The following is a 27528-nucleotide window of genomic DNA, read 5'->3' as shown; positions in this document are numbered from 1 at the left end:
GCAGCTCAAATGCCATACATTGTTGTCCTTTTCCTTTATAAATATACATCTCTGAGTAAATGGATGACAGAATGTTCTCGTCAGGTACAGACCAATTGCGTGCCCATTAAACCATACAATATATTTTCTTGTTAAAAGTTGGAACTTCACATTTCTTGTATAATAGAATGAGTCATGTAAGATTTGATACATTTTTCTTGCCAAGTGTTAAAAGCAACACTTACTGGAGAAGCTGTGGATTAACAGTTATCATCAATGCACAAGGAGATGAGGCAGAGTCTGTGATTATTTCCTGAAAAATTAAGTTCTGAAATTGTCATGCAGAAACGTGGAACAAATTATTTGGCTGCCTCCTTGGAGGAGGGCTACAGACTTCTTCTGCCTTGCCATTTTGGGGTCTTGGGCAAGCTCCAAATTAATGTCTCGAATAGTTCTTGATTCTTTTCCAGTGAACACAGAGGTCTTACAAGGTTTATGTACTGGTATAATTACTCCTTTTAGTCCTAGTGGCCATTAGAAGAGGAAAAATGCCATCACCATATTCTAATGACCATATCTTTAACTTCCCAGCTGGGACACTCTGAGAGGGAAAGGGTACCACTGTTGATGATTATGGTGAGCTACAATGTCCACCAGGACTATTCCGGGCTATTCTGATTTTTTTTTAAATTGAGATGATAATTGACCTACAACATTATGTACAGCATAATGGTTCAGTATTTGTATATATTATTGAAGTGATCATCACAGTAAGTCTGGTTAACATCCATTACCACACACAGTTACAGAATTTTTTTCTCTTGTGATGAGAACTCTTAAGATCTACTCTCTTAGCAACTTTCAAATATGCAATATATTGTTATCAACTGTAGTCGCCCTGCTGTGCATTACGTCCCGATGACTTAACTATTTTATAACTGGAAATTTGTACCTTTTGATGCCCTTCACCTAATTTGTCCACTCCCCTCCCAACCCCAGTTTCTACCAGTCATTCTGTATCTATGAACTTATTTTTGTTTTGTTGTTTGTTTTCTAAGATCCCACATATAAGTGAAATCATGGTATTTGTCTTTGTCTTATTTTACTTAGTAAAATGCCTTCAAGTTTCATTCATGTTGTTGCAAATGGCAAGATTTCTTTATGACTGAGTAATATTCCATTGTTTCCAGCCTATTCTGAGTAATATTCCATTGTTTTCCAGGCTATCCTTAAAGCGTATAATATTGAGATGATTCCCATGTGTCCTCTCATATCATAACATTTCTTCAGAATTTCTAGGAGAGACATGACTAAAATCATCTTGTGTTTAAAATACTTATAATGCTTAAGTTATGCTGTTTTGTGTACATTCTTTAGATATGGATTCAAAAACAAATCGATTCCTGAGGAACAAAATACCAGAATGACTCCAAATATCCATGAGTATTACTTCTATGGGTCAAGGGTTACTAAAAATGATAACTATCAATGATAATCATGTACCTCTTCGACTCAGTCATTGCTGGTTGTTTTTCTAGTTCATTCCGTAGACATTTATCGAACACTTACTGTGTTCCAGGCTCCGTTTTACATCTTCCTATTGGAATTGATGGACTCTTACCACATAATTTGTCCACTCACCAGTGAAGAAACAACCTTTACTGTTACAGATGCACCCTGACACCATACCATGAAGGGCCAACTTTCTGTGTCTCTTCATTGGGGAATAATTAACACGCAGAAGTTAAAATCATTTCCAAAGCACTGTTGTGTGTCGGCAAACATAAGGCCGCTCATCATATGATCACAGTTGGAAGTGAGCATTCTGAGAGAAAGCTCTAACGTGGCAGCTGCTTCCCCTGATCTCTCTCAAACACAGTCTCAAGAATGCTCACTGCTCAGTTGTTGTGTCTTAAATTTCACAGGGATGTTTATGCCACATAACTTTTTTCTTACAAAATGATGAAAAGGAAGTAAAAAAAAAAAATGTTTGGTAAAGAAAAGAGTTCAGATTTATTTAATCTGTCTGCAGATCTTCCAACCAGGAAGCAACAACTACAGGCTTTGAACCTTCTTGTCATCCTCCTGCCTGATGCAAACAGAGACACACTTAAGGTCAGCGGATTCATTTACATTAAATAGCCCTCAGAACTCAGCAGAGTAATTTCTCGTTATTTGTGGCAAAACAATGTGATGTTTTCATGGAAATGTTCGTAGTTAAGGCTATAAAGAGAAGACTGACTTTTAAAGATGGTGGAAGTTTTTAACTCTTCATTAGTGTATGTATTAGGCTAGTCATGTTAATAGTATTATCAGGTGTTTAATTTTTGCTGTAATGCTTCTACCAAAACCAGTGAGTGAAGTTCATTTTTTTTTTTTTTGATGGAAACATGGGTGCTTTGGTTTCTCCTTTTTATTTTTCTACATTTTCCAAATTTTATTTGATGAGCATATAGTAAGTTGAAAAATGGATGTTTAAAAAGAAAGTTGTAAGGCTCATCAAATAAAACCTACTGTTGCCTAAAGATGTTATATTTGTAGTTGTAAGCAGTAGAGTTTGAAATAAGTCATGATGATGATTTTGAAATGTTTGGTTAGCCAAAAGATAGACCAACTCAAACAAATTCTAGTTATTTCTCTAAGGGCTTACCCTGAGTTTTTGATTTACATCATCATTTCAAAGTGATTTGGTCTATATGATTTAATACCATTTATTATAAGCATTGTCAGAGGCTTTTATAATAATCAGTGGATTGCTCCACATTGATTTATTTTCTTAATAACAAGAGTTTATAGAGTAGTCGTAAAAGTTTAGTTATAAACTTACGAAAGAAAACGGAAACTTCTAAAATATAATTTAGAAAGAATATTTACCTTAAGTTTTGCCATTGCTTTAAAACTTATATATCTAATGGTAGAACCCTTGCCCCTTTACCCCCTACATTTCTTTCTGTTTAAAATGAAAAATCATGCCAAGAAATTTCATGTCAAGAAAACAAAGCCAGTTGTTAAATCTTGGAAGTTTTTCCTGTACCTTATTAAGACTCCTTGAACTGAAACTAGGTGATAGTTCTTTCATGCCCATGGAATTGAATGTTAATACTCAACTTTTCTGGATGAAAGAGTTTGTGGGGATTACTGGAGTAAAATCCCTGCATCTCTACAGGAGAACTTCCAAAGAGTTATTCCCTTTACTAAGTCAGGAAAAAAAAAATCTTGTGCTTCACTGATTGTTACATGCTGAGAAGGCTGCATTAAGTGTTGTTTTGGAGACAGAGACCAACTCCAGGAAGGGTTACATTTAACCATTGTGTGACCAGGGTTGCTGTGTAAGGGTAGATTGTGGCTGAAAGAGGACAGCGTGGGGACTGATTTCCAGTCTGCTTGTCAGCTGTGCCCTGACACAGAGCCCTGAAAGAGAAATTTAATCCATCTTTTTTCTTATTCACATAGAGGTAACCTGTCTGTGATGGCTCTGTGAATGACCAATATAATATAAGGCAGGCATTGAATGATACATGATTTACTTAAAACATGCCTGCATTCAAATGAGTACAAATATTTGTGAGAGTAAACACTTATTCTAGTATGGTTTCTATTGGGGCAAGGCTGGTCTACAACTCAGTTTTGGAATTTGCCTTCAGAGTCCCAGGCACATGCTTTTGAAAATTGTGTTTGAAGAGATATTGTCTAAAATTTTAGAAAAGCTTTAATTTTTGCATATAAGGTTACTGGGAGTACAGTTTTATAAATCAAGAGGGAAATACTTTTTTTGGAATAAAAAATTGGGAAATGCAAAAAATGTAAACTTAATAATTAAGTAATTAAGCTTTATTTAAGAGGTTAATTAGCTAGCCTTGAATGTTTCAAACAAGATTTCTAATAATAGAAACATTGAAACAGAAATGCCATATGTACGAGAAAATAAACCATTTACATTTAGTTCAAAGTAAGGGAAAACTCTGTCACAAGGTAATTTTAGGAAGCTTAATGCAAACTTCTCCAATTTTTACGAGCCTAGCGCCACTCTTTCAGTTGCTGTTTGGAGGACTGGGATCACGTGTATAACCTTTGTAGACTATTATTACAGCACATTGAAGGGTTAGGAGGCACTACATTCTCCTAGTACCATGTCCTACTTTAACCCTAAAGAGACAGATGTCTGGGCAAACTGCTTGACCGGGATTTTTTTGACCTTGGATTATTGTGTATTTGGATCATGATCATAACTATTTTTGACTTGGAGGAATAATGAAGACCAGCATTAAGATATCATTGGGGGATCCATGTTAATAAAATTATTGGTGTTTATTTTTATTTCTTTTTAGGAAGTTAGCTATATAATTGTCTTGCTCAATCCTGGCAGGCTGCGAGTTTAGTATTTCTGTTTTATGAGTAAGAAGACTTTAAAGGGCAGAGATGTCAAAAGTTTACCCTAAGATAAGTAACTGTGCTGGGACTCAAACTGGTTTTCAGGGAGTGGGTCCAGTAAGATTTATGCAATACCAGACTAGTGATAGATACTTCTTTTTAGAGGTGGGGGAGGGGCATAGGGAGAGAGGGAGAGAGAGAATCTTAAGCAGGCTCCATGCCCCTCGTGGAGCCCAACATGGGGCTCAATCTTATGACCCTGAGCTGAAATCAAGAGTGGGACACTTAACCGACTGAGCCCTGATACTTTTTTTTTAAATTAAAAAAGGTCAATTCTTCTATTTCAGGTAAAGAGAAAATATATCTGAAGATGAAGTGCTTTCAGCAAGGGCCAGGCTAACTTTTTATTAATTTCATATCTAAATACACAGAAACACATTCTAATATTATAGTAATGGTTTGAATAATCTTATTGCATATGCGCACCACAATTAAAATGGTTTATTACCTAATCTCTATAATTTATGCTTTGTAAGGAAAGAGATACACTGGTCCCTGAATAATTATTCTGGTCCCTGTAACAAAATTAAATCTTTTTTCCCAAACCTCACCAGTTAATCTTTTGTCCTCATTTGAGAAGGTATTGTTACTGTATAACCTTATGCTTGGATTATAGTTTAACTTTCTGAGAGCTGTACCAGAAATTAGATACATAAATCTTACTGCTAGATATTGAGGCTGTGCCTTTAGTTTGTTTCAAATGTTTGAAGTCTATATAGCAGCTAAACTTGATTTAAGATCCACCTGTTAACACAGGAATTTTTTCCCCCCTAAATCTTGTGAGAGATGAACAGTTTCTTTTTCCACTTCGGTATGGTTTATTTGACCTCTTTCAGGTTGGGATTTTAAACTAAATATGAAAACATGATTCTCTTTGTAGTTAAGAGTTCAGAAACAAAAGCCAGATAGACCTTCTCCACCATTTGCTAGCTCTGTGATCTCTGGTACATTCCTTAAACTCTCCACACCTTGTTTCCTCATCTGTAAAATGGGGATAAGTACAGCCTCTCTCTCGAGTAATGATTAGTGAGATGGTATCTATGATGTGCTTAAAACAATGCCTCGCTCATAGAGATCATCGAATACTTGTATCGTTGTTAGTGTTCTAGACCAAAATTAATTCAAGGAAGAAGGCAAAAGAAGAACTTAAAGCCTTAAGTCCTGTCAGGAAGGTGATATAAGTTAACCTGTGGCTGTTATGAAGGGCAGGCTCAGAGGACACAGGAGTGTTGGCAATAGAGGTGGGAGCTCGGTGGTATCAAAAGGAGCATAAACCAGCCTGTTCTGGTGAAAAGTTCCTTTTTATTTGTTCATTCAGTTTTTAAAAAACTCTCTTATCTTGGTCTCTCTTCATCCCCCCTTCCTCCACACGACAGTCTCCATTCTTTTTAGAATTCTTGTCAGCTAGCTATCGAGTACCTTAAAGCAAATGAAACTGAGGTTAAATGAGCCTTTCTAAGGGGGATTTATTTTTTAAAACTCCTAAAGATAAAAGTGAAGCACTTCCTGAAGCAAGGGAGTATTTGTAGGATATTTGAAACTGCCTTTCGGTGCTCTGTGGCTCCCGTAGGCTCTATGTCTGATGCTTCTCCATTCCTCTCCCCTCTGCCTAGTTCAGATGTGTGTCCTGTCTGCTTCATTCCCCTGTGCCATAGCCCTTCACAGAACAAAGCACCACCTCAGGGTGCTAACCAAATGGAGAAGCTTTGATGGCAAGGCCCATTGAAGGTAGCTGGCCCACTGTGGTTATTCACAACTTATTTGTTTTTAACTAAGTAAAAATCCCGTACGGGACAGTGCTTTAATCTCTTACCTTCATGAAAACACAAATCTCAAAGTCATTTCTGTTTCAGGCCCTGCTTGAATTTCTCCAAAGAGTAATAGACAATAGAGAGAAAAATAAGATGACAGCCATGAATGTAGCAATGGTCATGGCCCCGAATCTCTTCATGTGTCACACGTTGGGTTTGAAGTCCAGCGAACAGCGAGAATTTGTAATGGCAGCTGGGACAGCTAATATCATGCACTTATTGATTAAGTATCAGCAACTTCTATGGACAGTGAGTACATATTTTTAAGCTCTGTTAATGAGTGGTGATATCTAGCTTCTAAAGTCTTTTTAGAAAGGTTAGATTTTCTATAAAAAGCGAACCAATAGAGGTGATTTCAAGTGCAATTAAAAAAAAAAAATAATGTCCATACACCTGAAACTAAGATAACACGATAAGTTAACTACACTGGAATTAAAATTAAAAAATTAATGTCCACTTATTAAATCTCAATTCTTAAAATGCCAGCATTATTTCATTGTTTCAATTTGGTAACTTCTAAAATATTTTATTTTTGCTAATGTAATTTCTGAGGATCAGTTTTTCCTAGGTTATTGCTAGATCCCCGTCAGCTTTTATTGATTGGTGAGTTTTTCTTTGTTGTTTGAGGTGAGGCTAACTGGTTATCAGAAGGGACTGCAGGTTAGCTAAAGGCTAGGTTGTTGACAGGTGGCTTCTAAAGGGACCACCTGTCAAGGTGGTGGCCCCTCATGCCAGTCACCCCAGGCAGTCCCTAATCTTGGCATATAAGGCATAGAAGATGGCCGCTATGTCCTTGAACTTTACCAAGCCTCTTTTTGAACCTCACTTACACAATGGGAGGTAAATTACTTCATGTGCATGCTCTGTACTCATGGTGAATGAATAATATGATGTATTTTTTTTCCATATTTAATGAATAGTGCATGTAAAATAGCATAGTCTTATGAAATGGACAAAACCTTTACTTCCCTCCACATTTAAAACATAAAGATCATTATTTCCATAGTTCAAAATGGTGCCACTTCTTTTTCCTCCCCAAACTTAATTTTATTTCTCTGTAGATTCCCAAGTTTATTGTCAACCAAGTGAGGAAGCAAAATACTGAAAATCATAAAAAAGATAAAAAAGCCATGAAGAAATTGCTGAAGAAAATGGCTTATGACCGAGAAAAATACGAAAAGCAAGATAAGAGTACAAGCGATGTAAGAAAAACGTGAAGATACGTATTTATGCAGATTTCAGTATTTTTACTATCGCACGCGCGAGAAAGAGTTTCGTATGTTTCTGCAGTAGTAGGGACTTTCTACACACTTACTGGGCCCTGGTACTAATTATTAAGTTAAAGTCCTCAATAAGAGTAACTGTGCTCCTACTAATGATCTGTATTAAGTTGCTCAGGTGTTGGTGACTCAGCATATGAACTGTTAATGGGGAACAAAGGAAAATAACAAGACCAGAATGTCTCAACACACACCCACCCACACACACACATAGGACTCTGGAGACTCCAGTTGCCCACTGAATGTGTAATCTCCACACAGCAAAGAGTCCCTGTGTGAACCACTGATCTTTTTTCTTCAGTTTTCTCATCTGTAAAAGGGGGAAGAATAACTAAGATAAACATATAGGTCAATGGTTGGTTATGCCTAGGATCCTTCCTGGGTTTCAGTAGGTACGGAAATGATTCTTCATTGGATCACTAGAAGAATTTGGTGAGATTTATGTTGGAATGAAGAAGAATAAAATGTTTCAAAAAAGAAACATCTAAACATCAGCATTTACAAACTGCTGTAAGAATATATTAAGAATTCGGTTTAAAATGATAAAATATACATGAAAACACATTTATGAAGTGAGTTACCAAAGCTCTAACTTAAGATCCTGAAATGAAAGGGTTTCTATTGTTCTCTTTACGGAGGAGACAACCCCCCCCCAACTAGCACCACCATTGAGGTTACTCAGTTACATGCTGACATCTTGTGGAATAATGTGGAAATGCAATTATCAGCTTGTGATTTTTTTTTTTTTTTTTTTTTTGGCTTTGGCTTTGTCCTACTTACGGATCTAGTAATTGTAAAAAAAAAAATATATATATATATATATATGTACATGTATATATATATTTTTTTTTAATTTTTTTTTTTTAAGATTTTATTTATTTATCTGACAGATAGAGAGACAGCGAGAGAGGAAACACAGGCAGGAGGAGTGGGAGAGGGAGAAGCAGGCCTCCCGCCGAGCAGGGAGCCCGATGCGGGGCTCGATCCCATGACCCTGGGATCATGACCTGAGCGGAAGGCAGATGCTTAACGACTGAGCCACCCAGGTGCCCCTATATATATGTACATGTATATATGATATATATTCTATATTATGGCTCTCACCATTACAAGATAACGTATTTTTTGGCATGAAATATTTTTGGCCCATTTTAAGTATCTTTAAGAACATAAAATTTAATAAAGGGGAATTGTAAATAGTGTTACATATTTTTGAGAAAGGGTTTGATATTGTCATGGGTTAGACAGGATTTTTGGCATACCATTTTTGTTTAATTAGAACAGTTTATTTCCTCCAAAACCATTATAAATAAGTGAATATTGTCTTGCTTTGTAGCTCTGCTTATTCATATTAACTTAGGTGACTTTATAGCCCTGTCTTTTATAATATGATTCTCTGAGGTACATTATCTGAGGAAACATTTATGCTGTACATTTTAAATAATAAAACCTTAGACAAAATAATTTAAAAGTTGTGTTTTGGAGATGAAACGTTGACATGATTTTGTTATTTACAGAGACTTTGTGTTAACTTGGATTTCTTTAGTTTGTACTTTGGGCTTATTAGATGAGAGTTGGCTTGAGAATTATCTCTGTACTAGTTAGAAGCCATATTGTCATTTTAAGTCTTGGGATTTAAACCTGGATTTTATCATGTATTAGCTATTACTCAGGGAGTAAACCCTGTAGCCTGGGGTATCCTGGGCTACAAAACAGGAAGTGGGCATCAGAGAGGCTTCACTGGGAAGTAGAGCTGAGATGTGAAGAACACGTAGGTGTTATTTAGACAGCAAATTGAATAGGGAGGTCTCACTAGCAGAGGTAGTTTCCTGGCGGAGTGGTAGCCCCTAGGTAATAATGACCCATGATGGCGGTTCATTGGCCCTGTCGTTTTGGTTGAAAAATTTTAGTCACTTGCCAGAATTTTGTTCAAGGTACTGTCATTTTATTAGGGAGAATAACAGTATACAGAAAACAATTACAGAACAACAGCGACATTGTTGGATGGAACATGGGCCATCTACTTTGTGATTGGCCACCCAATCCCATTCTGTCTTATTAGTTTGTGTTTCCTTACTTTCCCCCCCAAATCGTGTGAATGTGTAGCATGAGATTACGGAGCATAAAACTGCCTGGGATGTTTTATTCATTTGCCAAGCAACTATTTAATGTATGACGCTCATGTTCCAGGCACTGTTTTAGGCACATGAGAGACATGATTAAACAAAATAGGTGAATATTACTGTTCTTGTGCAGCTTAAATTCTATAACTAAAAATTAATAAATTACATAATATGTTAGTATGTGGTTAGTACTCTAAAAATAATAAAAATAGCACAGAAAAAGAGAATTGAGAGAGGGAGCTCCTTGCAGTATTCAGTTGGGTAGTCTAGGTATTATTTGTATGAAGACGTGAAGGAGGGACAGAGAGCCAAGATGGATGTATTTCTCAGGAAGCACAGATGGAATAGTCTGTCAAAAGCCTTTTGGCAGAAACTTGCTTGGGGTATTTTAGGACCAACAAGGAGTGCTTGTGACCCAATTGGAGCTGGCAAGGGGAATGGCGGTATGAGATGAGATCACAGGGACCATGGGACCAATAGATTATATAAGGCCTTATAGGCCATCTTTAGGAATTTGAATTTATCCTGAGTGGAGTGGGGTCATTGCAGGATTTGAGCAGAGGTTTGAAGATCTATGTTTTAAAATGTTCCCTCGGACTATTGTGTTGAGAATAGACTGTAGGAGAGCCAGTATATACGGGGAGACCATATAAGAGGAAGAGGTTCATGTCTTAATCCAAGTGAGAGACCAGGATATTAGCCCTGGAGGTGACGTGGTCAGGCAAGACAATTCTGTGACTTTGAAGGTAGAACCATTGGAATTCCTTCAAGTCGAAATGATACGAGTTGTAAGAGAAAGAAGTAAAAAGTGACTCCAAGGTATTTGGCCCAAGAAACTGGAAGGATGGAATTGCCCCTTCAACAGGGAAGATCGCAGTTTTCAGTTAGGGTGTGTTGAGTGTGAGATTTGTGTTAGAAAAGTAAGTAGGGATGTTTGAGGGTATTTGGTGGGAAAATTAGGTCATACAGGCCATTGAGGTGCATGGTGGAGTAGGGGCAGAAGGAAGGCCAGGCTGGGTCTCTGGGGGGAGCAGGCTTCTATTCTGAGGAATGTCTTGACCCCAGGAGTTATAGGATTATTTTTGCATTTTTTTTAAAGGTTTTATTTATGTATTTGTCAGAGAGAAGGAGAGCGAGCGAGGGCGCAGCAGGGGGAGCGGCAGGCAGAGGGAGAAGGAGGCTCCCTGCTGAGCAAGGAGCCTGATGCAGGACTCAATCCCAGGACCCTGGGATCATGATGTGAGCCGAAGGCAGGCGCTTAACCAACTGAGCCACCCAGGCATCCCTGTATTTGCATTTTAAAATCATTGCTGTGATGTCAGAAGAAGGAAAGTTTGGAGCAGTGAAAAATAAGAGGTTACATAGGAGGAGATGCCAGCTAATTTCATTGCTGATGGGAGTACATAAATTGGTAGAATCCCTCTGGAGAGCAGTTAGCATGTGGTAAAGGCCTGAAAACCATGCTCCTTGTATTCAGAAATTCCTTCAAAGGGAGTAATAAGATGAACGTGCAAAGAGTTATGCTTAAGTTCATTGCCGTATTCTATATACTGGCCAGAATTAGAAATAGTGTAAAAGGATACAATCGGGTACATATGTTATAGCATATTTATGTAGTGAAATATCATGAAAATACAAGTGTATATATTGACATTGGAAGATATTCCTAATATGTTAAAGAAAAGTTACAAATTAGTGAATATTGCCATATTTCTAAGGGGTAATAATTATCATGAGGTCAGGCATGGTGCTAAACATTTTGTAAACATCATCTCATTTAATATTTACAGGAGTTTAATTGAAGTATATGGTATTATTGTCTCATTTTTTATAGATGAGGAAAGTGAGGATCAGCAATCTTATATAACTTACTGAAGGTTATCTAGATAGGAAGGGGGGGCTGGAATTTGAAACCAAATCTGGGTCACTTTACTCTTATCCTCTATTTCCTTATAGGGCACAGAAAAACTCTGAGAAGGATATGTACCCCAGTCCTGGGCTAATGTGTAGTAGTAATACAATGAACATGTATTACTGTCATTATTAACATGGGTTTATTTATTTTTATTTTTATTTTTTTAAGATTTTATTTATTTTATTTGAGAGAGAGAGAATGAGAGACAGAGAGCATGAGAGGGAGGAGGGTCAGAGGGAGAAGCAGACTCCCCGCTGAGCTGGGAGCCCGATGTGGGACTCGATCCCGGGACTCCAGGATCACGACCTGAGCCGAAGGCAGTCGCCCAACCAACTGAGCCACCCAGGCGCCCCTAACATGGGTTTAATAGATAGCTTTTAACACAGTCCTGGGCCATGCCAAGACCCAGCAATGGGAATGGAGGGAAATGTTAAATGCGAACCAGGAGGACTCACAAGATGTGGAAACTAATTGGGTATGAGGAATGTTGAATGAGGAGAAATCTAGAATGACTCGCTGATTTTACCTTGGGTGATTTTATCATTGAGAGAAACCATTAAGGAAAAGGAACAGCCTTTGATGAGGTAGTCAGTTTTTGACATTTGTAGTTGACTTGCTTGTGTGAAAGTACTTTGGCTACATGGACCTGAAGCTCATAAGGCAGCCAGAGCTGGAGGTGTGCTTTTGGGACTCGCATAGAGATTTCCCTTGAAGCCAAAGACACCAATATTTTAGTTGTGGGCCATGGGAGAAGAGCTGGTAAAAGAGGCCAAGAAATAATAGGAAGTCAGAGGAAATGAAAGATTATAGCATCTTAGAAGCCCAGGGAGGGAGACGAGGTTGGTAAATGAGCTTGGTTAGTAGTACCCCCTGCTAGAGAGAGGTTGAGTAAGGTTAACACTGGACAGAGGTCCAGTGAATTTTGCATTTGGAAGGTCACTTCTGACTTTCTCCAAAGCATTGTCAGTAACTATTGATGGAAAAAGCCAGATTGGCAGGCATTGAAGAGGGAAAGACAGACCGTAGATCGTGAAAATTCATCAAGGTAGTATTTTTTAAAGCATTCTGTATGCTATTAATGATAACTATATATAATCCGGATTCAAGCTATTGAGACATGATTGACTAGATAAATTAATAGTTTGAACCAGGTTGTAAGGGACACAATCTACTTAATAAGACAAATGTTTTTAATGACTATAACATATTAATTGTTTGATACAAATGTGAATTTCTTGAGTACTAAAGACACATCAGTTGCAGCGGGAGGAAACACTTGGTGAAAACAACAAAATTGTAGACCATAAAAATAACCATTTTGTGATAGCCTTCAACTTGCGGTGGGATTGATATTACACACACACACACACACACACACACACACAAACACATACACACCACATCACACACCAGAAGTCATGTGGTTTGAGGATATAGTTCTAGCTCTGCCATCAACGAGCCCTTAATGACAAATCATTTTATCTCTCTGGGCCTTACTTTCCTCTATAAAATGAGGGGTAAGACCAGATAGATGCTATCTCATCCAAAGTATGCAATAGGGTTATCTGTCGTAGTAGTTTTTTTTTTTTTAAGATTTTATTTATTTGACAGAGAGACACAGTGAGAGAGGGAACACAAGCAGGGGGAGTAGGAGAGGGAGAAGCAGACTCCCCGCTGAGCAGGGAGCCCGATGCGGGGCTGGATCCCAGGACCCTGGGATCATAACCTGAGCCGAAGGCAGACGCTTAACGACTGAGCCACCCAGGCGCTCCTGTAGTAGTATTTTTTATAAAACATGACTGGGGCACTCCCTGGACCCAGAGTCAGAATCTCTCAGAGCCGGAGCTTGGTATGTGTATTGTATAAAAACTGTAAGTATGACTTTTTCCCCCATTTGGTATGTATGTGTGTGTAAACATATATTTAATTGTATTATGGAATTTTTCTTACCTATACATGAAAACAGAGTAGTATATGAACCCCATAAACCCCTCACCAATGATCAAACCTGTTTTTCTAATCTTGTTCTATCCTGTCTCCCACACCTTGTTTCCTTTCGGTATTTTTTTTTTTTAATTTTATTTATTTATTTGACAGAGAGAGAGACACAGCGAGAGAGGGAACACAAGCAGGGGGAGTGGGAGAGGGAGAAGCAGGCTTCCCGCTGAGCAGGGAGCCCAATGTGGGGCTCGATCCCAGGACCCCGGGATCATGACCTGAGCTGAAGGCAGACGCTTAATGACTGAGCCACCCAGGCGCCCATCCTTTCAGTATTTTTAAGAAAATCACAGACTTACCATCATTTCGCCCATACTTAACTCAAATCGCATCTCTGCCTAATAAGGGTCGAGGGTAGCTTTGATGAGCATCTGGTTATGAATTGCTGAATCATACCGGTTTCAAGTCCATTGTGGACTTTGATCAGTATGATTTTTCTACCATCATTCTGGCTCACCTTTCAAAGTAAAGGGAAGCTGTGCATTTGTTTTTTAAGATTCATTTATTTGAGAGAGAGAGAGAGAGTGCATGAGCAGGAGGGGCAGAGGGAGAGGGAGAGAGAATCCCAAGCAGACTCCATGCCCAGCGCGGAACAGGATGCAGGGCTCGATCTCACCACCACGAGATCAAGATCACGACCTGAGCCAAAACCAAGAGCTGGAAGCTCAACTGATTGTAACACCCAGGCGCCCTGGGAAGCTGTACCTTTATGAGAAAGAGATTTTGCGAAATAAGCCAAGCTCCTCCAATCTTCCCTTATTTGTAGAGGGCGTGTTCCCTGTGTTCCCTCTGTGGTTTAACTCAGGATGATCTCATGTCACACCCTTAATTTACAGTTGAGGAACTCAATTTTTAGAGAGCTTACATGACTTGCTAAGAGGTCAGGATGATCTTGTAACATTTTAACATTTAGGGCTTTGTGCATGGAAAAGAAATCTATTGCTGCCACTCTCTGCCATTCTTCTCCAGAAGAATCCCAGAGTTGGCAGCAGTGTGGTGTAGATTCTGGGTTGTTTATAGCCAGGGCTGCATGTCTTTGGTCACAACTCTGTTTAAATTCCATCTCTGGTTTCATTTAACAACTCTGACTCAGAGCATCATTGCAGGTATTGTTTAAAGCATCTGCTTTAGGTCTGGAAACAGTGTCTGGATCTACTTGGGGACTCACATGGAAAATCAAATTATAGTATCAAGCACAAAATCTTGTTTCTTTTTAAGATGTTCTGTGATTTTTTTATAGTGCATAACAAATACCAATTGAAAGAGAAAAATATCAGAACTTAATTTCATTGTAAATTAAATGCATATTACTATAGAAGTTATTTCAGGTTCTTCTTTAAAAGTCTTTGAATCTGAGCTGGATAAAAGTTTAAGCATTTGGATGATAAAGAGCCGATTATAGTCAGGACTTAGGCAGTTCAAGATAGCAGAGAATGCCTCTGATATTTCCACTTCCAATCAGACTAAAGTGATGCCATTTTTGTTTAAGATACCTTGCTAAAATGTCCTTGTTTAATTTCCTAAAATATGTGTTATATTCTTTTTCTTAGGAAAGTTGTATTTCCAATTGGCCCTTTTGAAGATAAAAGATTTTTCTGTAGCATTAAAAATGTCAGCTTTAGGGTGCCTGGGTGGCTCAGTTGGTTAAGCGACTGCCCTCGGCTCAGGTCATGATCCTGGAGTCCCGGGATTGAGTCCCGCATCGGGCTCCCTGCTCGGCAGGGAGCCTGCTTCTCTCTCTGACCCTCCCCCCTCTCATGTGCTCTCTGTCTCTCTCATTCTCTCTGTCTCAAATAAAAAAAAAAAAAAAAAATCTAAAAATGTCAGCTTTACATTTAACTTAGCTTTTAATGAATAAAAGAAGAAATTAATATCTCTTTTAAAGGTCTGACATTGAATTTCTAATCTAGAATGCAAAAATACGAGCAATGTGGTGTTTATCTACATGTTTCGAAGAAATACTAAAATTTTCTATTTAACCAAATAATAAATAATAAGAAATAAAGTCTTGTTTTTAAAAATATATTTTAGTTCAGTATATAAAACATGTGAGAACGATATGAGATTATTTTCTCCATTATAAGTTTTTGTATGCATAAGAAATTATTATTTTGTAAGTTGTAAAATCCTTTGTGACTAAATTTTGATGGTGTGTTAGTGAAATACTGCTCTTCTCCAGTCTTGCTGTACATCACATAACTTGAGCTCACCAGCACACCAAAAATAAATACATAAAAAAAATAAGACAGAGTCACAGCTGTTAAGACAAAAAAAAAAAATGAAATAGGAAGGTTACAAAGATGATACTATTCACAGATTCAGTCATTACTATGGCTCAAGTTAAGAACAGACTGGCTTAATGATCAGGCATGTTGTGTCTATTCAAAGCTTGGCAGCTCAATGTAATTAGTGTACTAATAGCTTGAGTATTTGATACAGCATGATTCTGGAGCTTAATAGGAGTTGTCATACACCATTTAAACTAGAGCTTTGGCATCATTTATTGTTTATCGTCTTTAGCAAATAGCATTTGGCCACCCTTGTCAAGATATGCAGAAAAAAAGTTTCCAGAAACAACTGCTAAACTCTCCATCTTTAATCATTACATCTACCAGTTGGACGCATTTCTACTCCAAAAGTGAAGGGCATGGCAGATCCAAAGTGAATCAGACTCTTCTATGTATGTATTATTGTGAGAATTTGGATGGGATGTATTACTACATAAATGAACACTTAAGAATTGTTCCTGTCCTATACACTCATGCAGACCCACATACACACACGTACACGCACCCACTCCCTCCCTGCTAGAACAGTCTCCTGAGTTGTCAGGGAGTGTGGCCAGTCAACCCAGGAGAGGGCTGTGTGCCATTGTTGGCCCAGAGAAAAGGGTTCCACAGGCACTGATACCCCAGATCTCTGCAAAAGGAGTCAAAATAGTATAGCCAGTAGTTCGGGAAGGGGCTAAAGCTGATCCAGAACTGGCCTAGCTTCACCTGCTCACCAAGGGGAGGGCGTGAGAAAGTGTACTTTCACAGCCAGAAGGAACCCGACCCCATGCCGCTCTCCATCTGCTGGCAAGAGCCATAACACGGCGATTACCTGACATTTCACATACACATGAGAACTCTCAAGTGTCCTCAGAAGCTAGTCCCTGAACCTCCTTTTTCCAAACTCTGTCAGAGAGACTGGATTCCTGTGTCATGTGGGCTGCGCTTGAGTGTAACCCCCAACACCTCAGTGCGGTGTTTTATAAAGAAGCATGGTTGTACTCTCGAAAGCACGATCTCTGAACTCACGTAGAAGGTGTAGACCATGGCCACAGTTTTAGAGGCCTTCAGTTGTTCATGAGGGGTCTTGTGGGACGAGCGGGTGCATCCTCAAGCAGGTGCATGCAAATGCTGGTGACTCCCTGCAGGAGTAAGTGACTGAAGTATTTCTCGTAACACCTTTAATTCCTTCCGTCCTCTCTTCTCTCAGTAGTAGAGGAAATAACCATGCCATAGATGGAGGCAACTTGTTTCTTTTAGAAAATGTTCCTAAGATGGCCTTTTTGCTCTTTAGGAAATACATGTTGGCATGTTATTTTATTCTAGAGAAATAACTAAAATGTTAGCATAGCATTCTTGGAAATACTTTTGAGTGATTCATCTAATCAATAAATATTTGCTAGCTGGCTCCAGCTGTGACTCAGCTATGTGGTGTATAACTAGAATGCAGGTGTCATATATTAGAATCCCATCATAAAAGAGTTTCAATGGAAGGAAGAGATTCTTTTTGATTGTGGATCATGGAAGCTTCTATGGAGTTTGATGTATTTGAGTTGGGCCTTGAAATGTTAATAGAAGAGATTACAGAAGAGGAGTAGAACACACATAAAGATAGGAAAGCTTGGGTGTTTGTAGCAAATTTTGGTTGGCCTTTTTAATCTAAACAATAGAATATACCATAGGAATAGTGGGGGAAAAGGCAGGGAGCAAAGGTTATCATATCCCTGAACTCTCTGGCAGTGTATTATTTTTCTGGATCATTCTGCTTTTGTAACTCATTTCTTGTGGACCTTCTATATGTAAAAACTTAATTATCATTATCTTACTTCACCGTAAATGTCAGCATAGATTTGCCTGCGTTTCTGATATTTTAGGGTTGGATAAGATGTAATTATGGGGACAGTTTTTGTCACTATTACTTTTTGCCCAAGAAAACCTGTATGTAAGGATATCTGGTACTATGACTTGAGCAGATTTCCTAACTTTCTTAAATGAGCATAAAGCATTTGGGTGTCTGCGAACCCTAGCCTGCCATTCAGGGCCCTCCATAATATAATCATAATAGACCAAGAGAAGCCACAATACCAATAATTGTTTCTTAGTTGAGGGGACAAGGTGGATTTGGGTTTTACGGACACAGGCTCTGTGCTGCAACTGTTGCTGTTACAGTTTTACTCCCAACATTCGTGTTGTCTGCCAGCTTATTGTTTTCCACCTCCTATGAGGAGACAGATAGGTGAGGCCGGGCCAGCAGGTAGAATGACCACAGTGGGATACAGGCTAGCGATGAAACCCAGGGGAACAGGGCATGTAGCATAATCCCTGAGTTAGAAGATACACCGTTGATTTAATATCTGCTGGGAAAGAAAAAAAGGGCACACTGCCTTTTTATGATGCCCCATCCATCATACGAAGCAGCTCATTTTCCAGGGTTACAAATGAAAATAAATTGTCACAGAATCCACTGAAAAGGTAACTTAGATTTGCATTCTAGGGGAGAGGCAGAGGTGAGAGACTAGACTAAGTTATCAGACCAAAATATATGCCCCAGAAATTGAAAGTCAACAAACTGAGCCCAGGGGCCAAGCTGGGTGGGAGGGAAGCAAGCGTTGAGGGGTCTGGGAATGGGTTGGCATTGGGACGTCCTTCAGGGATGGGATTGAGCACATTACCCCCAGGAAGAGAAGTTGAAGGACACTAGGAACATGGTCCCTCTTCCAGCAGGATGGCAAGTGGGCAGCCCTGGATGCATTGTCTTTCTTTGGCCGGAGGGAGTGCTCCCTGGCCCTTCCCTGAGTGCTCAGGTGAGGGCAGCAGAGTCTCACACGTTGGCGTGAGGCCCGTTGCCATGTCTCCCCAGGTGTAACAGGTGCTTGCAGCCCTTTGGGGAGCAAAGCCATGGTCTTACACAATCCCACACTTCCTTGTATGGCCTTCTATGAGTATCACTGCTTTTCTTTGTTATTTTCACACTACATTTCACAGGTTACTGAGAAGCAAGTGTAAATCTTTTGGAGGCACCTACATCTTGACGTGGCCTGATTCTAAAGCCATGTTATTTTTCTTGAACTTTGAAAGAAATCACAATAATTCCATTCATGGTATATCCGTGCTTTATGTTGGGGTGGGGGATAAAAGCACATACGAAAAACGGTATTGTGAGCACAAAAAATACTGTGTACTAAAAGACTTGTGTCTTATCTCCTAGGTAAGTAGACCTAGCACGATGCTTGGTACTCAGTCAATGCTTAGTAAATTTCAGTTTAATGAAACAGGGTTTTGTAGTATTTAAAGCATTATCTTTAAACATAATTTGTGCATGCTGTTTGTCCTAAGGTCTGTTCGTGACATATCATTGTAAATAATAAATTACTATTTATTGTGGTGAATGATTAGGAATTATTTTGAATGTCATAGCTGATATTTTGATATGACAGTCCTTAAAATCTTTCACTGACATCTCACCAAATATATCAACAGTTCTTAACATCTATAGGCAAAGGATTTAGAATTGGTCATCTGAAGTTCAAAGCGTGTGGTCACAGTATAAGCTTCATAGCCAAGTGAGAAGCACATGCAGTACAGAGGTATAGAAAAGTATGTTTCATTTTTTTTTACAAAGACGCTCAGGAACAAAAATTTCCGTGAAATTTGGTCCACGCACAGGCAGATTTTTAAATTGCACACACTGCAGTCGCACACAAAGTAACTTCTTTCTGATTCAGTTTCATAAATTGCTACATGAAGAAGCACTCTGTGGTAGATAATCCTCAGAAATCAGCACTTAATATGGCAGTAATGGTTATTGCTGTCATTCTTTACATCTTTAAAAATAATCAAGCATTACTGCCTAGGCATTATAAAGTTCCCCTCTCACCATTAAGAGGATATTTGAGGTTTGAGGTAATTTAGCAAATTACATTATGCAGTAGTTAAGGGTTTTACGTAGTGGAGTAGACTGCATGGTAGTTGAGCACACTTCCCGTGTAACGCGCTGTACAGGGTTCTGAGCCGCGGCTGCCACTGGTTTGGCTCCAGCGTCCTTATTGCTTTGCAGGCCGACGTTCCTCAGGGAGTGATTCGAGTGCAAGCTCCCCATCTTTCCAAAGTTTCCATGGCAATACAGCTCACTGAAGAACTAAAAGCCAGTGACGTGCTTGCCAGGTTTCTCAGCCAAGAAAGGTAGAGGCCTCTCTTGTTTTAATCATTGCATGGTATAACTTACACACACGCGCTCTTTCTCCTTCCCATTTTAAAAAACACACACAACGAGGGGTGATGGGAAGTGCTTCAGAATTTTGTCTTCCCAGCAGAAAAGAAGAGCGGACTTAATAATTAGACGGTTGGAATGGGCTGCGTTCTGTGAGGTCGTTTATGGGCAGGGTGAGCCTGTGGCGAGCAGGATGTCGGGGCTTGCCTTCACTGTGCTTGCAACGGGCTTGGCACAATGAGAGCACTTGATATTCTTTCCAGAATGTGTGGACTGGGGGTGAATTACTGTGCGGGGGCTGTTAGGAAAATCACTAAGATACAGTGGGATTAAAACAAAGAAACAAAAAGTGCAACTTTTTCTATGAAATTAATGAATAAAGAGAAATGCTCATATTTGAAAAGCAAGGTCTGAAGAATTGAGAGAGGACAGCCGGTCCCTGGAGCTTTGAAGTCCCCTGGACACAGAGCACACCGTCCCCGTTAGGGACAACCATGCCTTCTCCTCTGTTCTGGTGCTGATGGGGTAGGAGGAGGAGTTCTCTGAAAGCCATTGGCATCCCTCTGATGATGATTAGAGCATATGCTTTCTGAGACATCTTACAATATCTGTTCTTAAATTTTAGAGGTTTAACAAGTGTGTTGGATTTTTACTTTTTATCCTTCTGATTCTTATTTTTTAGCTAAAGTTATTATTTTAATGATTTCCACCTCACTGAAAATTAATTTTTTTTTTTTAAAGGGAAATCCAGGGCCCTGGCGTCTTAGCTTATGAATTCTCTTAGTCTTCCATAGGATGTCATCTCTGCATTCTAACATTCAAGGGCATCAGTGAAGTTTTCTGCAAAAATCTCTCAGTGTTAATATAGTACCACGAGTATTTACTATGCTTCTGCTCTGTTTAAGGCCCCCTGCTGGATGTCAGAAAGGGTATAAAGATGTATTTTAAAGTATCTTCCCTCAGGGTTTATAAATTGGGAGAAGAGATGAGCCTGAGCAGTAACAGATGGTGGGGAAATAGAAGAGAAGCTTATTGATCATATCTGGGCTTTCGGTAGGCCAGCAACAACTCCCCTCTCAACTGTACGGTGAAGTAAGCACTAATATTACTCCTGTTTTACTGATAAGAAAACCGAGACTTTGCAAGGTCACACATTTCATAGGCGGTGGTGCTAAATTCTAAATGTGTGGTTTCCATCTCCAAAGGCTGCCCTTTAAACACCCTCCTTACAAGCCAGGATCTAGCAACCATCACGGATCTGGGTCCATTGATGCAGAGTCTCGGAGGAGATGGAATTTTAGGGGATTAAGCCCTGGAGCAATTAGGTGTCTTTGCTCCCCAAAGGGTCTCTCTGCTTCCTCTCTGCTCCCTGCTGTGACCTAGTAGATACCAACTCTTGCCATTCTGCTCACCAGGGATGACTGCCCATCTTTTCCCAGAGTGGTTACCTGAAGATCATCTGGCCAGACTTCAGATATATAGCAGCTCTTTCAGCCTAGATACAGTTAATTCACACAGCATTTACTTTAAGGACCCAAGTGCTCAGTTGAGTCTGTACTTTTGTTGCTGTCCTTGCAGATGATGGAAGAGGTGACTATGAAGTCAACTGTGACTTTAATATTTAGGGGATAGCATGATTGTTCTAGAAAGCACCAGATTTGTGACAATTGTCCTCTGCATATTTGGATTTTCTGCTTGCGGTGCTTTTATTAAATAAGCATTTGCTGCCCCCTGGAGTGTGGGGCCTGTTTCTCTACCTCCTTCCTTCTCCCCATCTTGCTCCACTCAGAGGGCCATTTGGTAAACTTCTCTGTCCATTGCTTACCCCCCCCCCACCCCCAACCATTCCTCAGCTCCTTTCTTTATGCTTGGGGATGCTGAAGGCAGATGATCTGGATCCAAATGCCAGCTTTTCCTGCTTCTTTTCAAGCTAGATTTATAATCTCTTTAAGTCTCAAGTTTTTTTATTTGTAGGAGTAGACCATAATAGGACCTGCATTATAGCCTTGGGATAATGAACTAGGAAAGTGACCGTGAAGGACATAGCACTATCTGTTTGGGCCATATAAGTGACATTCTCAGTTAAGTGTTGATATATATGTTCTCTTCCACCACATTCTCCTCTTCTCCCACTTGCATTCCACCAGTGTAGGGGCAGTTGGAAACCCTCCCTCCCCCATCTTTTCCCTCCCCTACTTTCTCCACCAAAGACAAGAACACATGAATGACATAAAGTGAATATACAATAAATTTCACATTTACTTATCAGTCTTGATAAAGGCTGTTGCCTTTTCTTTAATTATGGATTTTTGATTAGCATTATGCAAAGCTTGTATTTCCCAGGAAATCCAGTTGAGGTTTTGTTTTTTTTTTTTTTAATATAGAGCAAGAACACAGATACTGGAGAAACAACCTGAGAGCAATATCTAGCTGGGTTTTTTTTTTCCCCCCTTACCAAGTCTCCCAAAACATTCAGCTTGGTTTTCATAGAAGTAATGACTCTTTTTATACTCATAGTTTATTGTGCTATATTATAAATAAAATAATTATTATTTTAAAAACAAGCATACACTGGTTTGGAACAAAGTGAGCTGTCTCTTGGTTAGGATACAACTCAGCAGATGGATCTTAAGTGTGGGGGCGTATAAAGCCCCAAGTGTCTATCATGTTCCATAGAGCAGAGTAGTTAAGAGTTGGATAACCCAAATGAGTCATGGGACGGTTGGTTAGGAAAGCTTCTACTGTGCCATATTTTTCATAATGGTTTGAATAAAAGTCAGATCTGCCATTCCCTTTACAATTCCAGGGAGTGTGTTTTTGGGGCCTTACAGAAGTGGTTCACAAACCCTCCTGTGTATCACAGTCCGCTAGAGAGCATTTGCAAAACAGATTCTTTGGTTTGATCTAGATGTACAAAATCAGTTTCTAGAGCTCTGGGTCTGAATTTTTAGCAGGTTTCTCAGGTAATTTGTATACAGAGTTTTGAAAACCACTGAATTTTGCCAATTTTTATTATTCGAACCTGATGTTCTGGAAGAGTTTATTCTTTGAAGAGCATAACTCTGTAAATGCATCTCCTACTTGTGAAACCATCATAATGACTGTTTGCTTCTACTTTGAGTATATGTAACCCCTGTATTTGAATGGCCAACACAGGAAGGGTTATGAACCATGTCCTATTCTTTACATTCATCTTGCATACTGTGAGAGTTGTCAGCACAGCAAACACATGATAAATACTTAACGGAATAAATGCAGTGGGAAAACTGAGGTGGAAATATTTCTTTTTATAGTTTTAGGAGGACCTTTCTGGCCCCTATGCAAAGTAGTTGATCAAATTAATAGTTTTATTGGTAGCTAAAAGTTATGTTACTTTTCTTTTTAATTTTACAAATTTAGATGCTGATTTATTATTTTGCCTTCAGATATATGAGTCCATTTGTTTATTTTAATTTACAGGTGTGACATTTTTATTACCTATTTGGCACACTTAACAGATGGGAAAATACAAATGTTAGATAATCACAGTGTGTCTAAGTTATGAATTTCCCATACAAGCCAGAATTCCCCAAGCGCATTAAAGTGATTTACTTGCAAGCTGTTTGATGATACAACTAATCAGTTTGTTTTGTCCCTAATAGCGGGATTGCCCAGACTCTTAAGAAAGGGGAAGTTTTTTTGTATGAAATTGGAGGAAATATTGGTAAGCACATTTTGTTTCTCTCTGTGTTACATATGCTGATTTGACATTGCCAATGGTTATTATTTATATCTTTGAGGAGAAAAAAATCAGAAGTTAAATATAGCATGCTTTAGATAGTTGATGAATTTTGTGAATTTGTTCAGTGGTCTGACTTTTCAGGCTCTATTTGAGCTCCTCCATACAAATGCCCATCTGCGTTAAACCTCAGCAAGGGCACATTCCCTTAAAATAGTAGCAACTTCTAGAATGGTAATGAACTTTTTCAAAACTTCTTTCTTTTTTATATGCTTACATCACATTCTTAATAAAGGAAGTAGCTGAGCTTATTTAAGGCCAGGATTACATTTTTAATATGGCTCAGTACGAGATATTTTTAGTGAAAGCAGAAGTTATTTTTGCCATTGTTGATTGCCTTCTAAATAATGCACGCACACACACACAAAGACAAACACAGATATACACACATACGAATACAAGCACATTGGTAACTTAGGAAGTAAAAACAGAATGAATGGATTGATTTTGACCATGCCCATTTTCAGTTATCAGTGGGTTGTACTCATCTCTATTAAAATTTAAAGTAAACTTTTTCTCTTTATTTTGACCTTGAAAATGGTACAGGTGAAATTGTTAACAAATAAATGAAATAGTGTTTAATTCAAAGTAATAATTGAAAATATTTGAAGATTTTAAGTTTTGTGGAATTTTTTCCTGGGACACAAAAGTGTTAGTAGATACTGAAACTTTAACATGGGAATATGAAGGCTTACTCTTAAAATTTAAATAAACTGCAACTCTGTTAGGAGCCTGGAAATGTTAACTCTATTAGCAAGGTTTATTTAAATATTTATATATATTTGATCTTGCATTTTTACTCTTAGATATTGGGAATGAAGTATTTTCTTACTTCGGGAGACCCAAAGCTGTTGCCACTCTTAATAAAGGTGAATAAGCTCTTAATGAGCCTTTGCAGAGCCCTTCACACAAAATCTTTTCAACTTCCTAAATTAATTTGAAACCCTTTCCTTTAGAGAAAGCCTACTAAATTGACTTTTTTCAGTATTTTGGCCAAGTCTTATAATGTCACGGGAGATGGGAAAGGATGAGAGATATTTTGAAGTCTAAGATTTCGGAGTTAAACCATCAGGAATAAGTTTAAAATTGCATCCCAGCCTCTGCACTGTATTCAACTGATCCAGTGTCTCTTTGGTAGGAGAACGTTGCCTTGATGATGACACTTACATGAAGGACTTGTATCAGCTAAACCCCAACGCCGAGTGGGTCATAAAGTCAAAGGCGTCATAGGAGACTGAAGCTGCAGTTAACCACGAGGACCTCCTGAGACTACTTGCTGGGGCAAGCGTGCAAATGAAAGAAACGGCGGGACTCTTCTATTGTTCAAATGTACCCAACTATTGAATACTGACACTCTGAAGCCTTAAAAAGTCAGATTTGTGCTGCTGCCAGAATTATGTTCATTATTAATAATGCGATGAGCAGACAAACATCTCTGGAGTCAGAGGAAAAAGGGTTAATTAGCTTGGCGCCGTGATGCTCTGTGAAAGGTGCCCGGATGTGGCAATTTTTTTTTTTTTTTAATGTGAAAACGTACTCTCTTCCTTCTCACTTTTTTCTCCTAAAATCATATACATGGTAATACGTGCTTCCTCTCCTTTTTCTTCTCCTCATGTCTGCCTTCCCCCAACTAGGTTTGCTTTTTAACCGAAAAGATCACAAATACCAGGTATTTGGCAAGTCGTGAAGATAATGCATCTTAAAATAGACTGAATTCAGTAGTATTCATGTCACCGTCGAATGTTAATATTCCTCCCTTTGAATCATTTGTTCAGACAATAACATCCCACTTCTTCCTGCTGTATCACATGAAGTGATTTGCATTGTTTTCGGCTCATCTGACACATGTGCGCAGAACCGTATCCGCTATCAAGCAAATAAAACTGTCAGAAACTGCCAATTATTACTGAACTTTTAAATACTTCTAGACTAAGAATAAATACAATATATCCATGTGGAATAACTGGATTATGGGTAACAAGAGAGTGAAAGCCAAATCACTTCATGTATCCTCCTAAGTGAAATTTATGAAGTCTTAGCTGGCTTTACCTATTGTCGTATTAGTACAAATATGCATGATAGTATAATCCAGTAATGGCTAAGAATGTATTCTACTGAAAGAGAGATTTTTTTTTAACTCCTAAAGAAGGCTGCAGGAAGCATTATTTTTTTTCTGGGTATGACATAGTCATGTGAACAAGTTTTTGTTTGTGTACTTTAAATCATCAGAGTAAATTTATTAAAATGCTGTGGAAAGTACTATTCCCAGGGAGTTTAATGCACAAACCATATTGTGACAAGGGCTGAGCCTCTGAACTGTAAATAAGAGGAACGAAGTGAGAAATGTTCAATATTTTATGAGTTTAGAGTGTAGTAAATAAAAGGTGATGTAAATGAATGTTGCACACCCTGTGTTTTTGATACTTTTAGTAGTATTTTAGGGAAAATTACACATTCTCAGAAGCTCTTGATGTCACTCCAGTTAAGAGGGAAAATGCCGTTAATGAGGACAGTCATACATTTTTAGCATGTAATTATAAGAGCAGCCTGTGGGTATGATCACTTAAATAACATTGTGGTGATTTGTGCCATTGCTTTTTTTATTTAAAAAATTTTTATAATTAAATGTGTTTTTCTAAATCATCTTCTCTTGGAATTATTACTTTTAATCCTCTATGTTTATGAATGTACTATATTTTTGTTGGTATTTGTGGTTTTTGTTAAAAGCCACTTCTTTTATTTTTTCCTGTTACTCCTGTATAATGTTTAAATTGGGAAGATGTGTGGAAGATATAAAACTGTTTCCCTCCTTCGTTTTTTCCTTATGCAAACTTCTATTCTTAGGATTTTTCAAAAACACATTGTATTCTGTTTTTGATCTTGACAATATATATTAATTTCCCAAAATGTTTTATTAATAGTTTAAGTTAATGAAAGCAATTCATGATATAAACTCGAAATTAAGTGCTTAATACATTTTAGGGGTGCACAACTTCAAAAAAAGGAGTGAATATAATGATTTAGATAAATGGCTTCCTAAAGCATATGTCAATTAACTTACCACATTTACTCTCCCCCTGGTATGTGTGTTGGTGGTGGTGGGGGGGTGCGGTGTGGGGACACAAGAGGCTTTTTCTAATGAAAAGAATGCCAGATCTTGGTAAATAAATACAAAGATGCCATTGCATTTCAAGGCCTTAGAACTCAGGACCCATATTCCTTGATATTGAACAATATTGCTTTTACATTATCAAGAAAGAGGTCTCTCTACACTTCTAAAGAGGAGAAACTTAGTAGTGTAGAGCCTCAAATATAAATGGCCTAGAAATAACCCAAATGTTTTTTTTTTCTATAATTTTTTTTTTCTTATTGAACTTTAAATCTTGTGGTAGATTAGTTTTTATATGTGAGGGACAATAAAAACAACAAATATATTTGGTATGAGTCTCAAACATCTTAATTCTTAAGAGAGTTGCTGTTGAAAAGTTGAAGAGCTGGTTTTTATAGAAGACTGGTTGACCTGTTAATATTTCAGAGATGTTTCCTCTTTTCTGAAGTGGGTTACTGTAACTATTTACAATCTTTGCTTACTGCTGCTATAGAATTCAGTGTAAACTCCTTGCTAGCGCTCTTTGGGAAAAGCAGTTTATTTTACTGACTTCATGAAATTTTTCATGATTTTCTTTGCCCAATTTTTGGTAAACTGGCTTTCATTTTCTCCCTCATTGTACTG

General features: G+C 38.4%; 1 protein-coding gene across 6 annotated transcripts in view; it reads left to right on the top strand.

Moving 5' to 3' along the window:
* The window catches only part of ARHGAP18 (Rho GTPase activating protein 18), a 122996-nt gene extending 96558 nt beyond the window's left edge, over positions 1-26438 (top strand). For 4 of the 6 annotated variants that reach the window (XM_081828990.1, XM_081828986.1, XM_081828984.1 and 1 more), the window contains exons 10-15: positions 2012-2094; positions 6264-6470; positions 7283-7423; positions 19865-19989; positions 23659-23720; positions 24934-26438. In XM_081828990.1, the coding sequence (XP_081685116.1) occupies positions 2012-2094; positions 6264-6470; positions 7283-7423; positions 19865-19989; positions 23659-23720; positions 24934-25025 (710 nt within the window). In that variant the 3' untranslated portion in view covers positions 25026-26438. The remainder of the gene's footprint in view (positions 1-2011; positions 2095-6263; positions 6471-7282; positions 7424-19864; positions 19990-23658; positions 23721-24933) is intronic. The other 2 variants (XM_081828987.1, XM_081828988.1) reach the window with 2 other exon arrangements.
* Positions 26439-27528: the final 1090 nt, after the last annotated feature.

This window comes from Leptonychotes weddellii, chromosome 8 (assembly GCF_054177405.1).
Source record: "Leptonychotes weddellii isolate Sample4059 chromosome 8, ASM5417740v2, whole genome shotgun sequence".
Taxonomy (NCBI): domain Eukaryota; kingdom Metazoa; phylum Chordata; class Mammalia; order Carnivora; family Phocidae; genus Leptonychotes; species Leptonychotes weddellii.
This window is presented reverse-complemented; position numbering and strand designations above follow the sequence as displayed.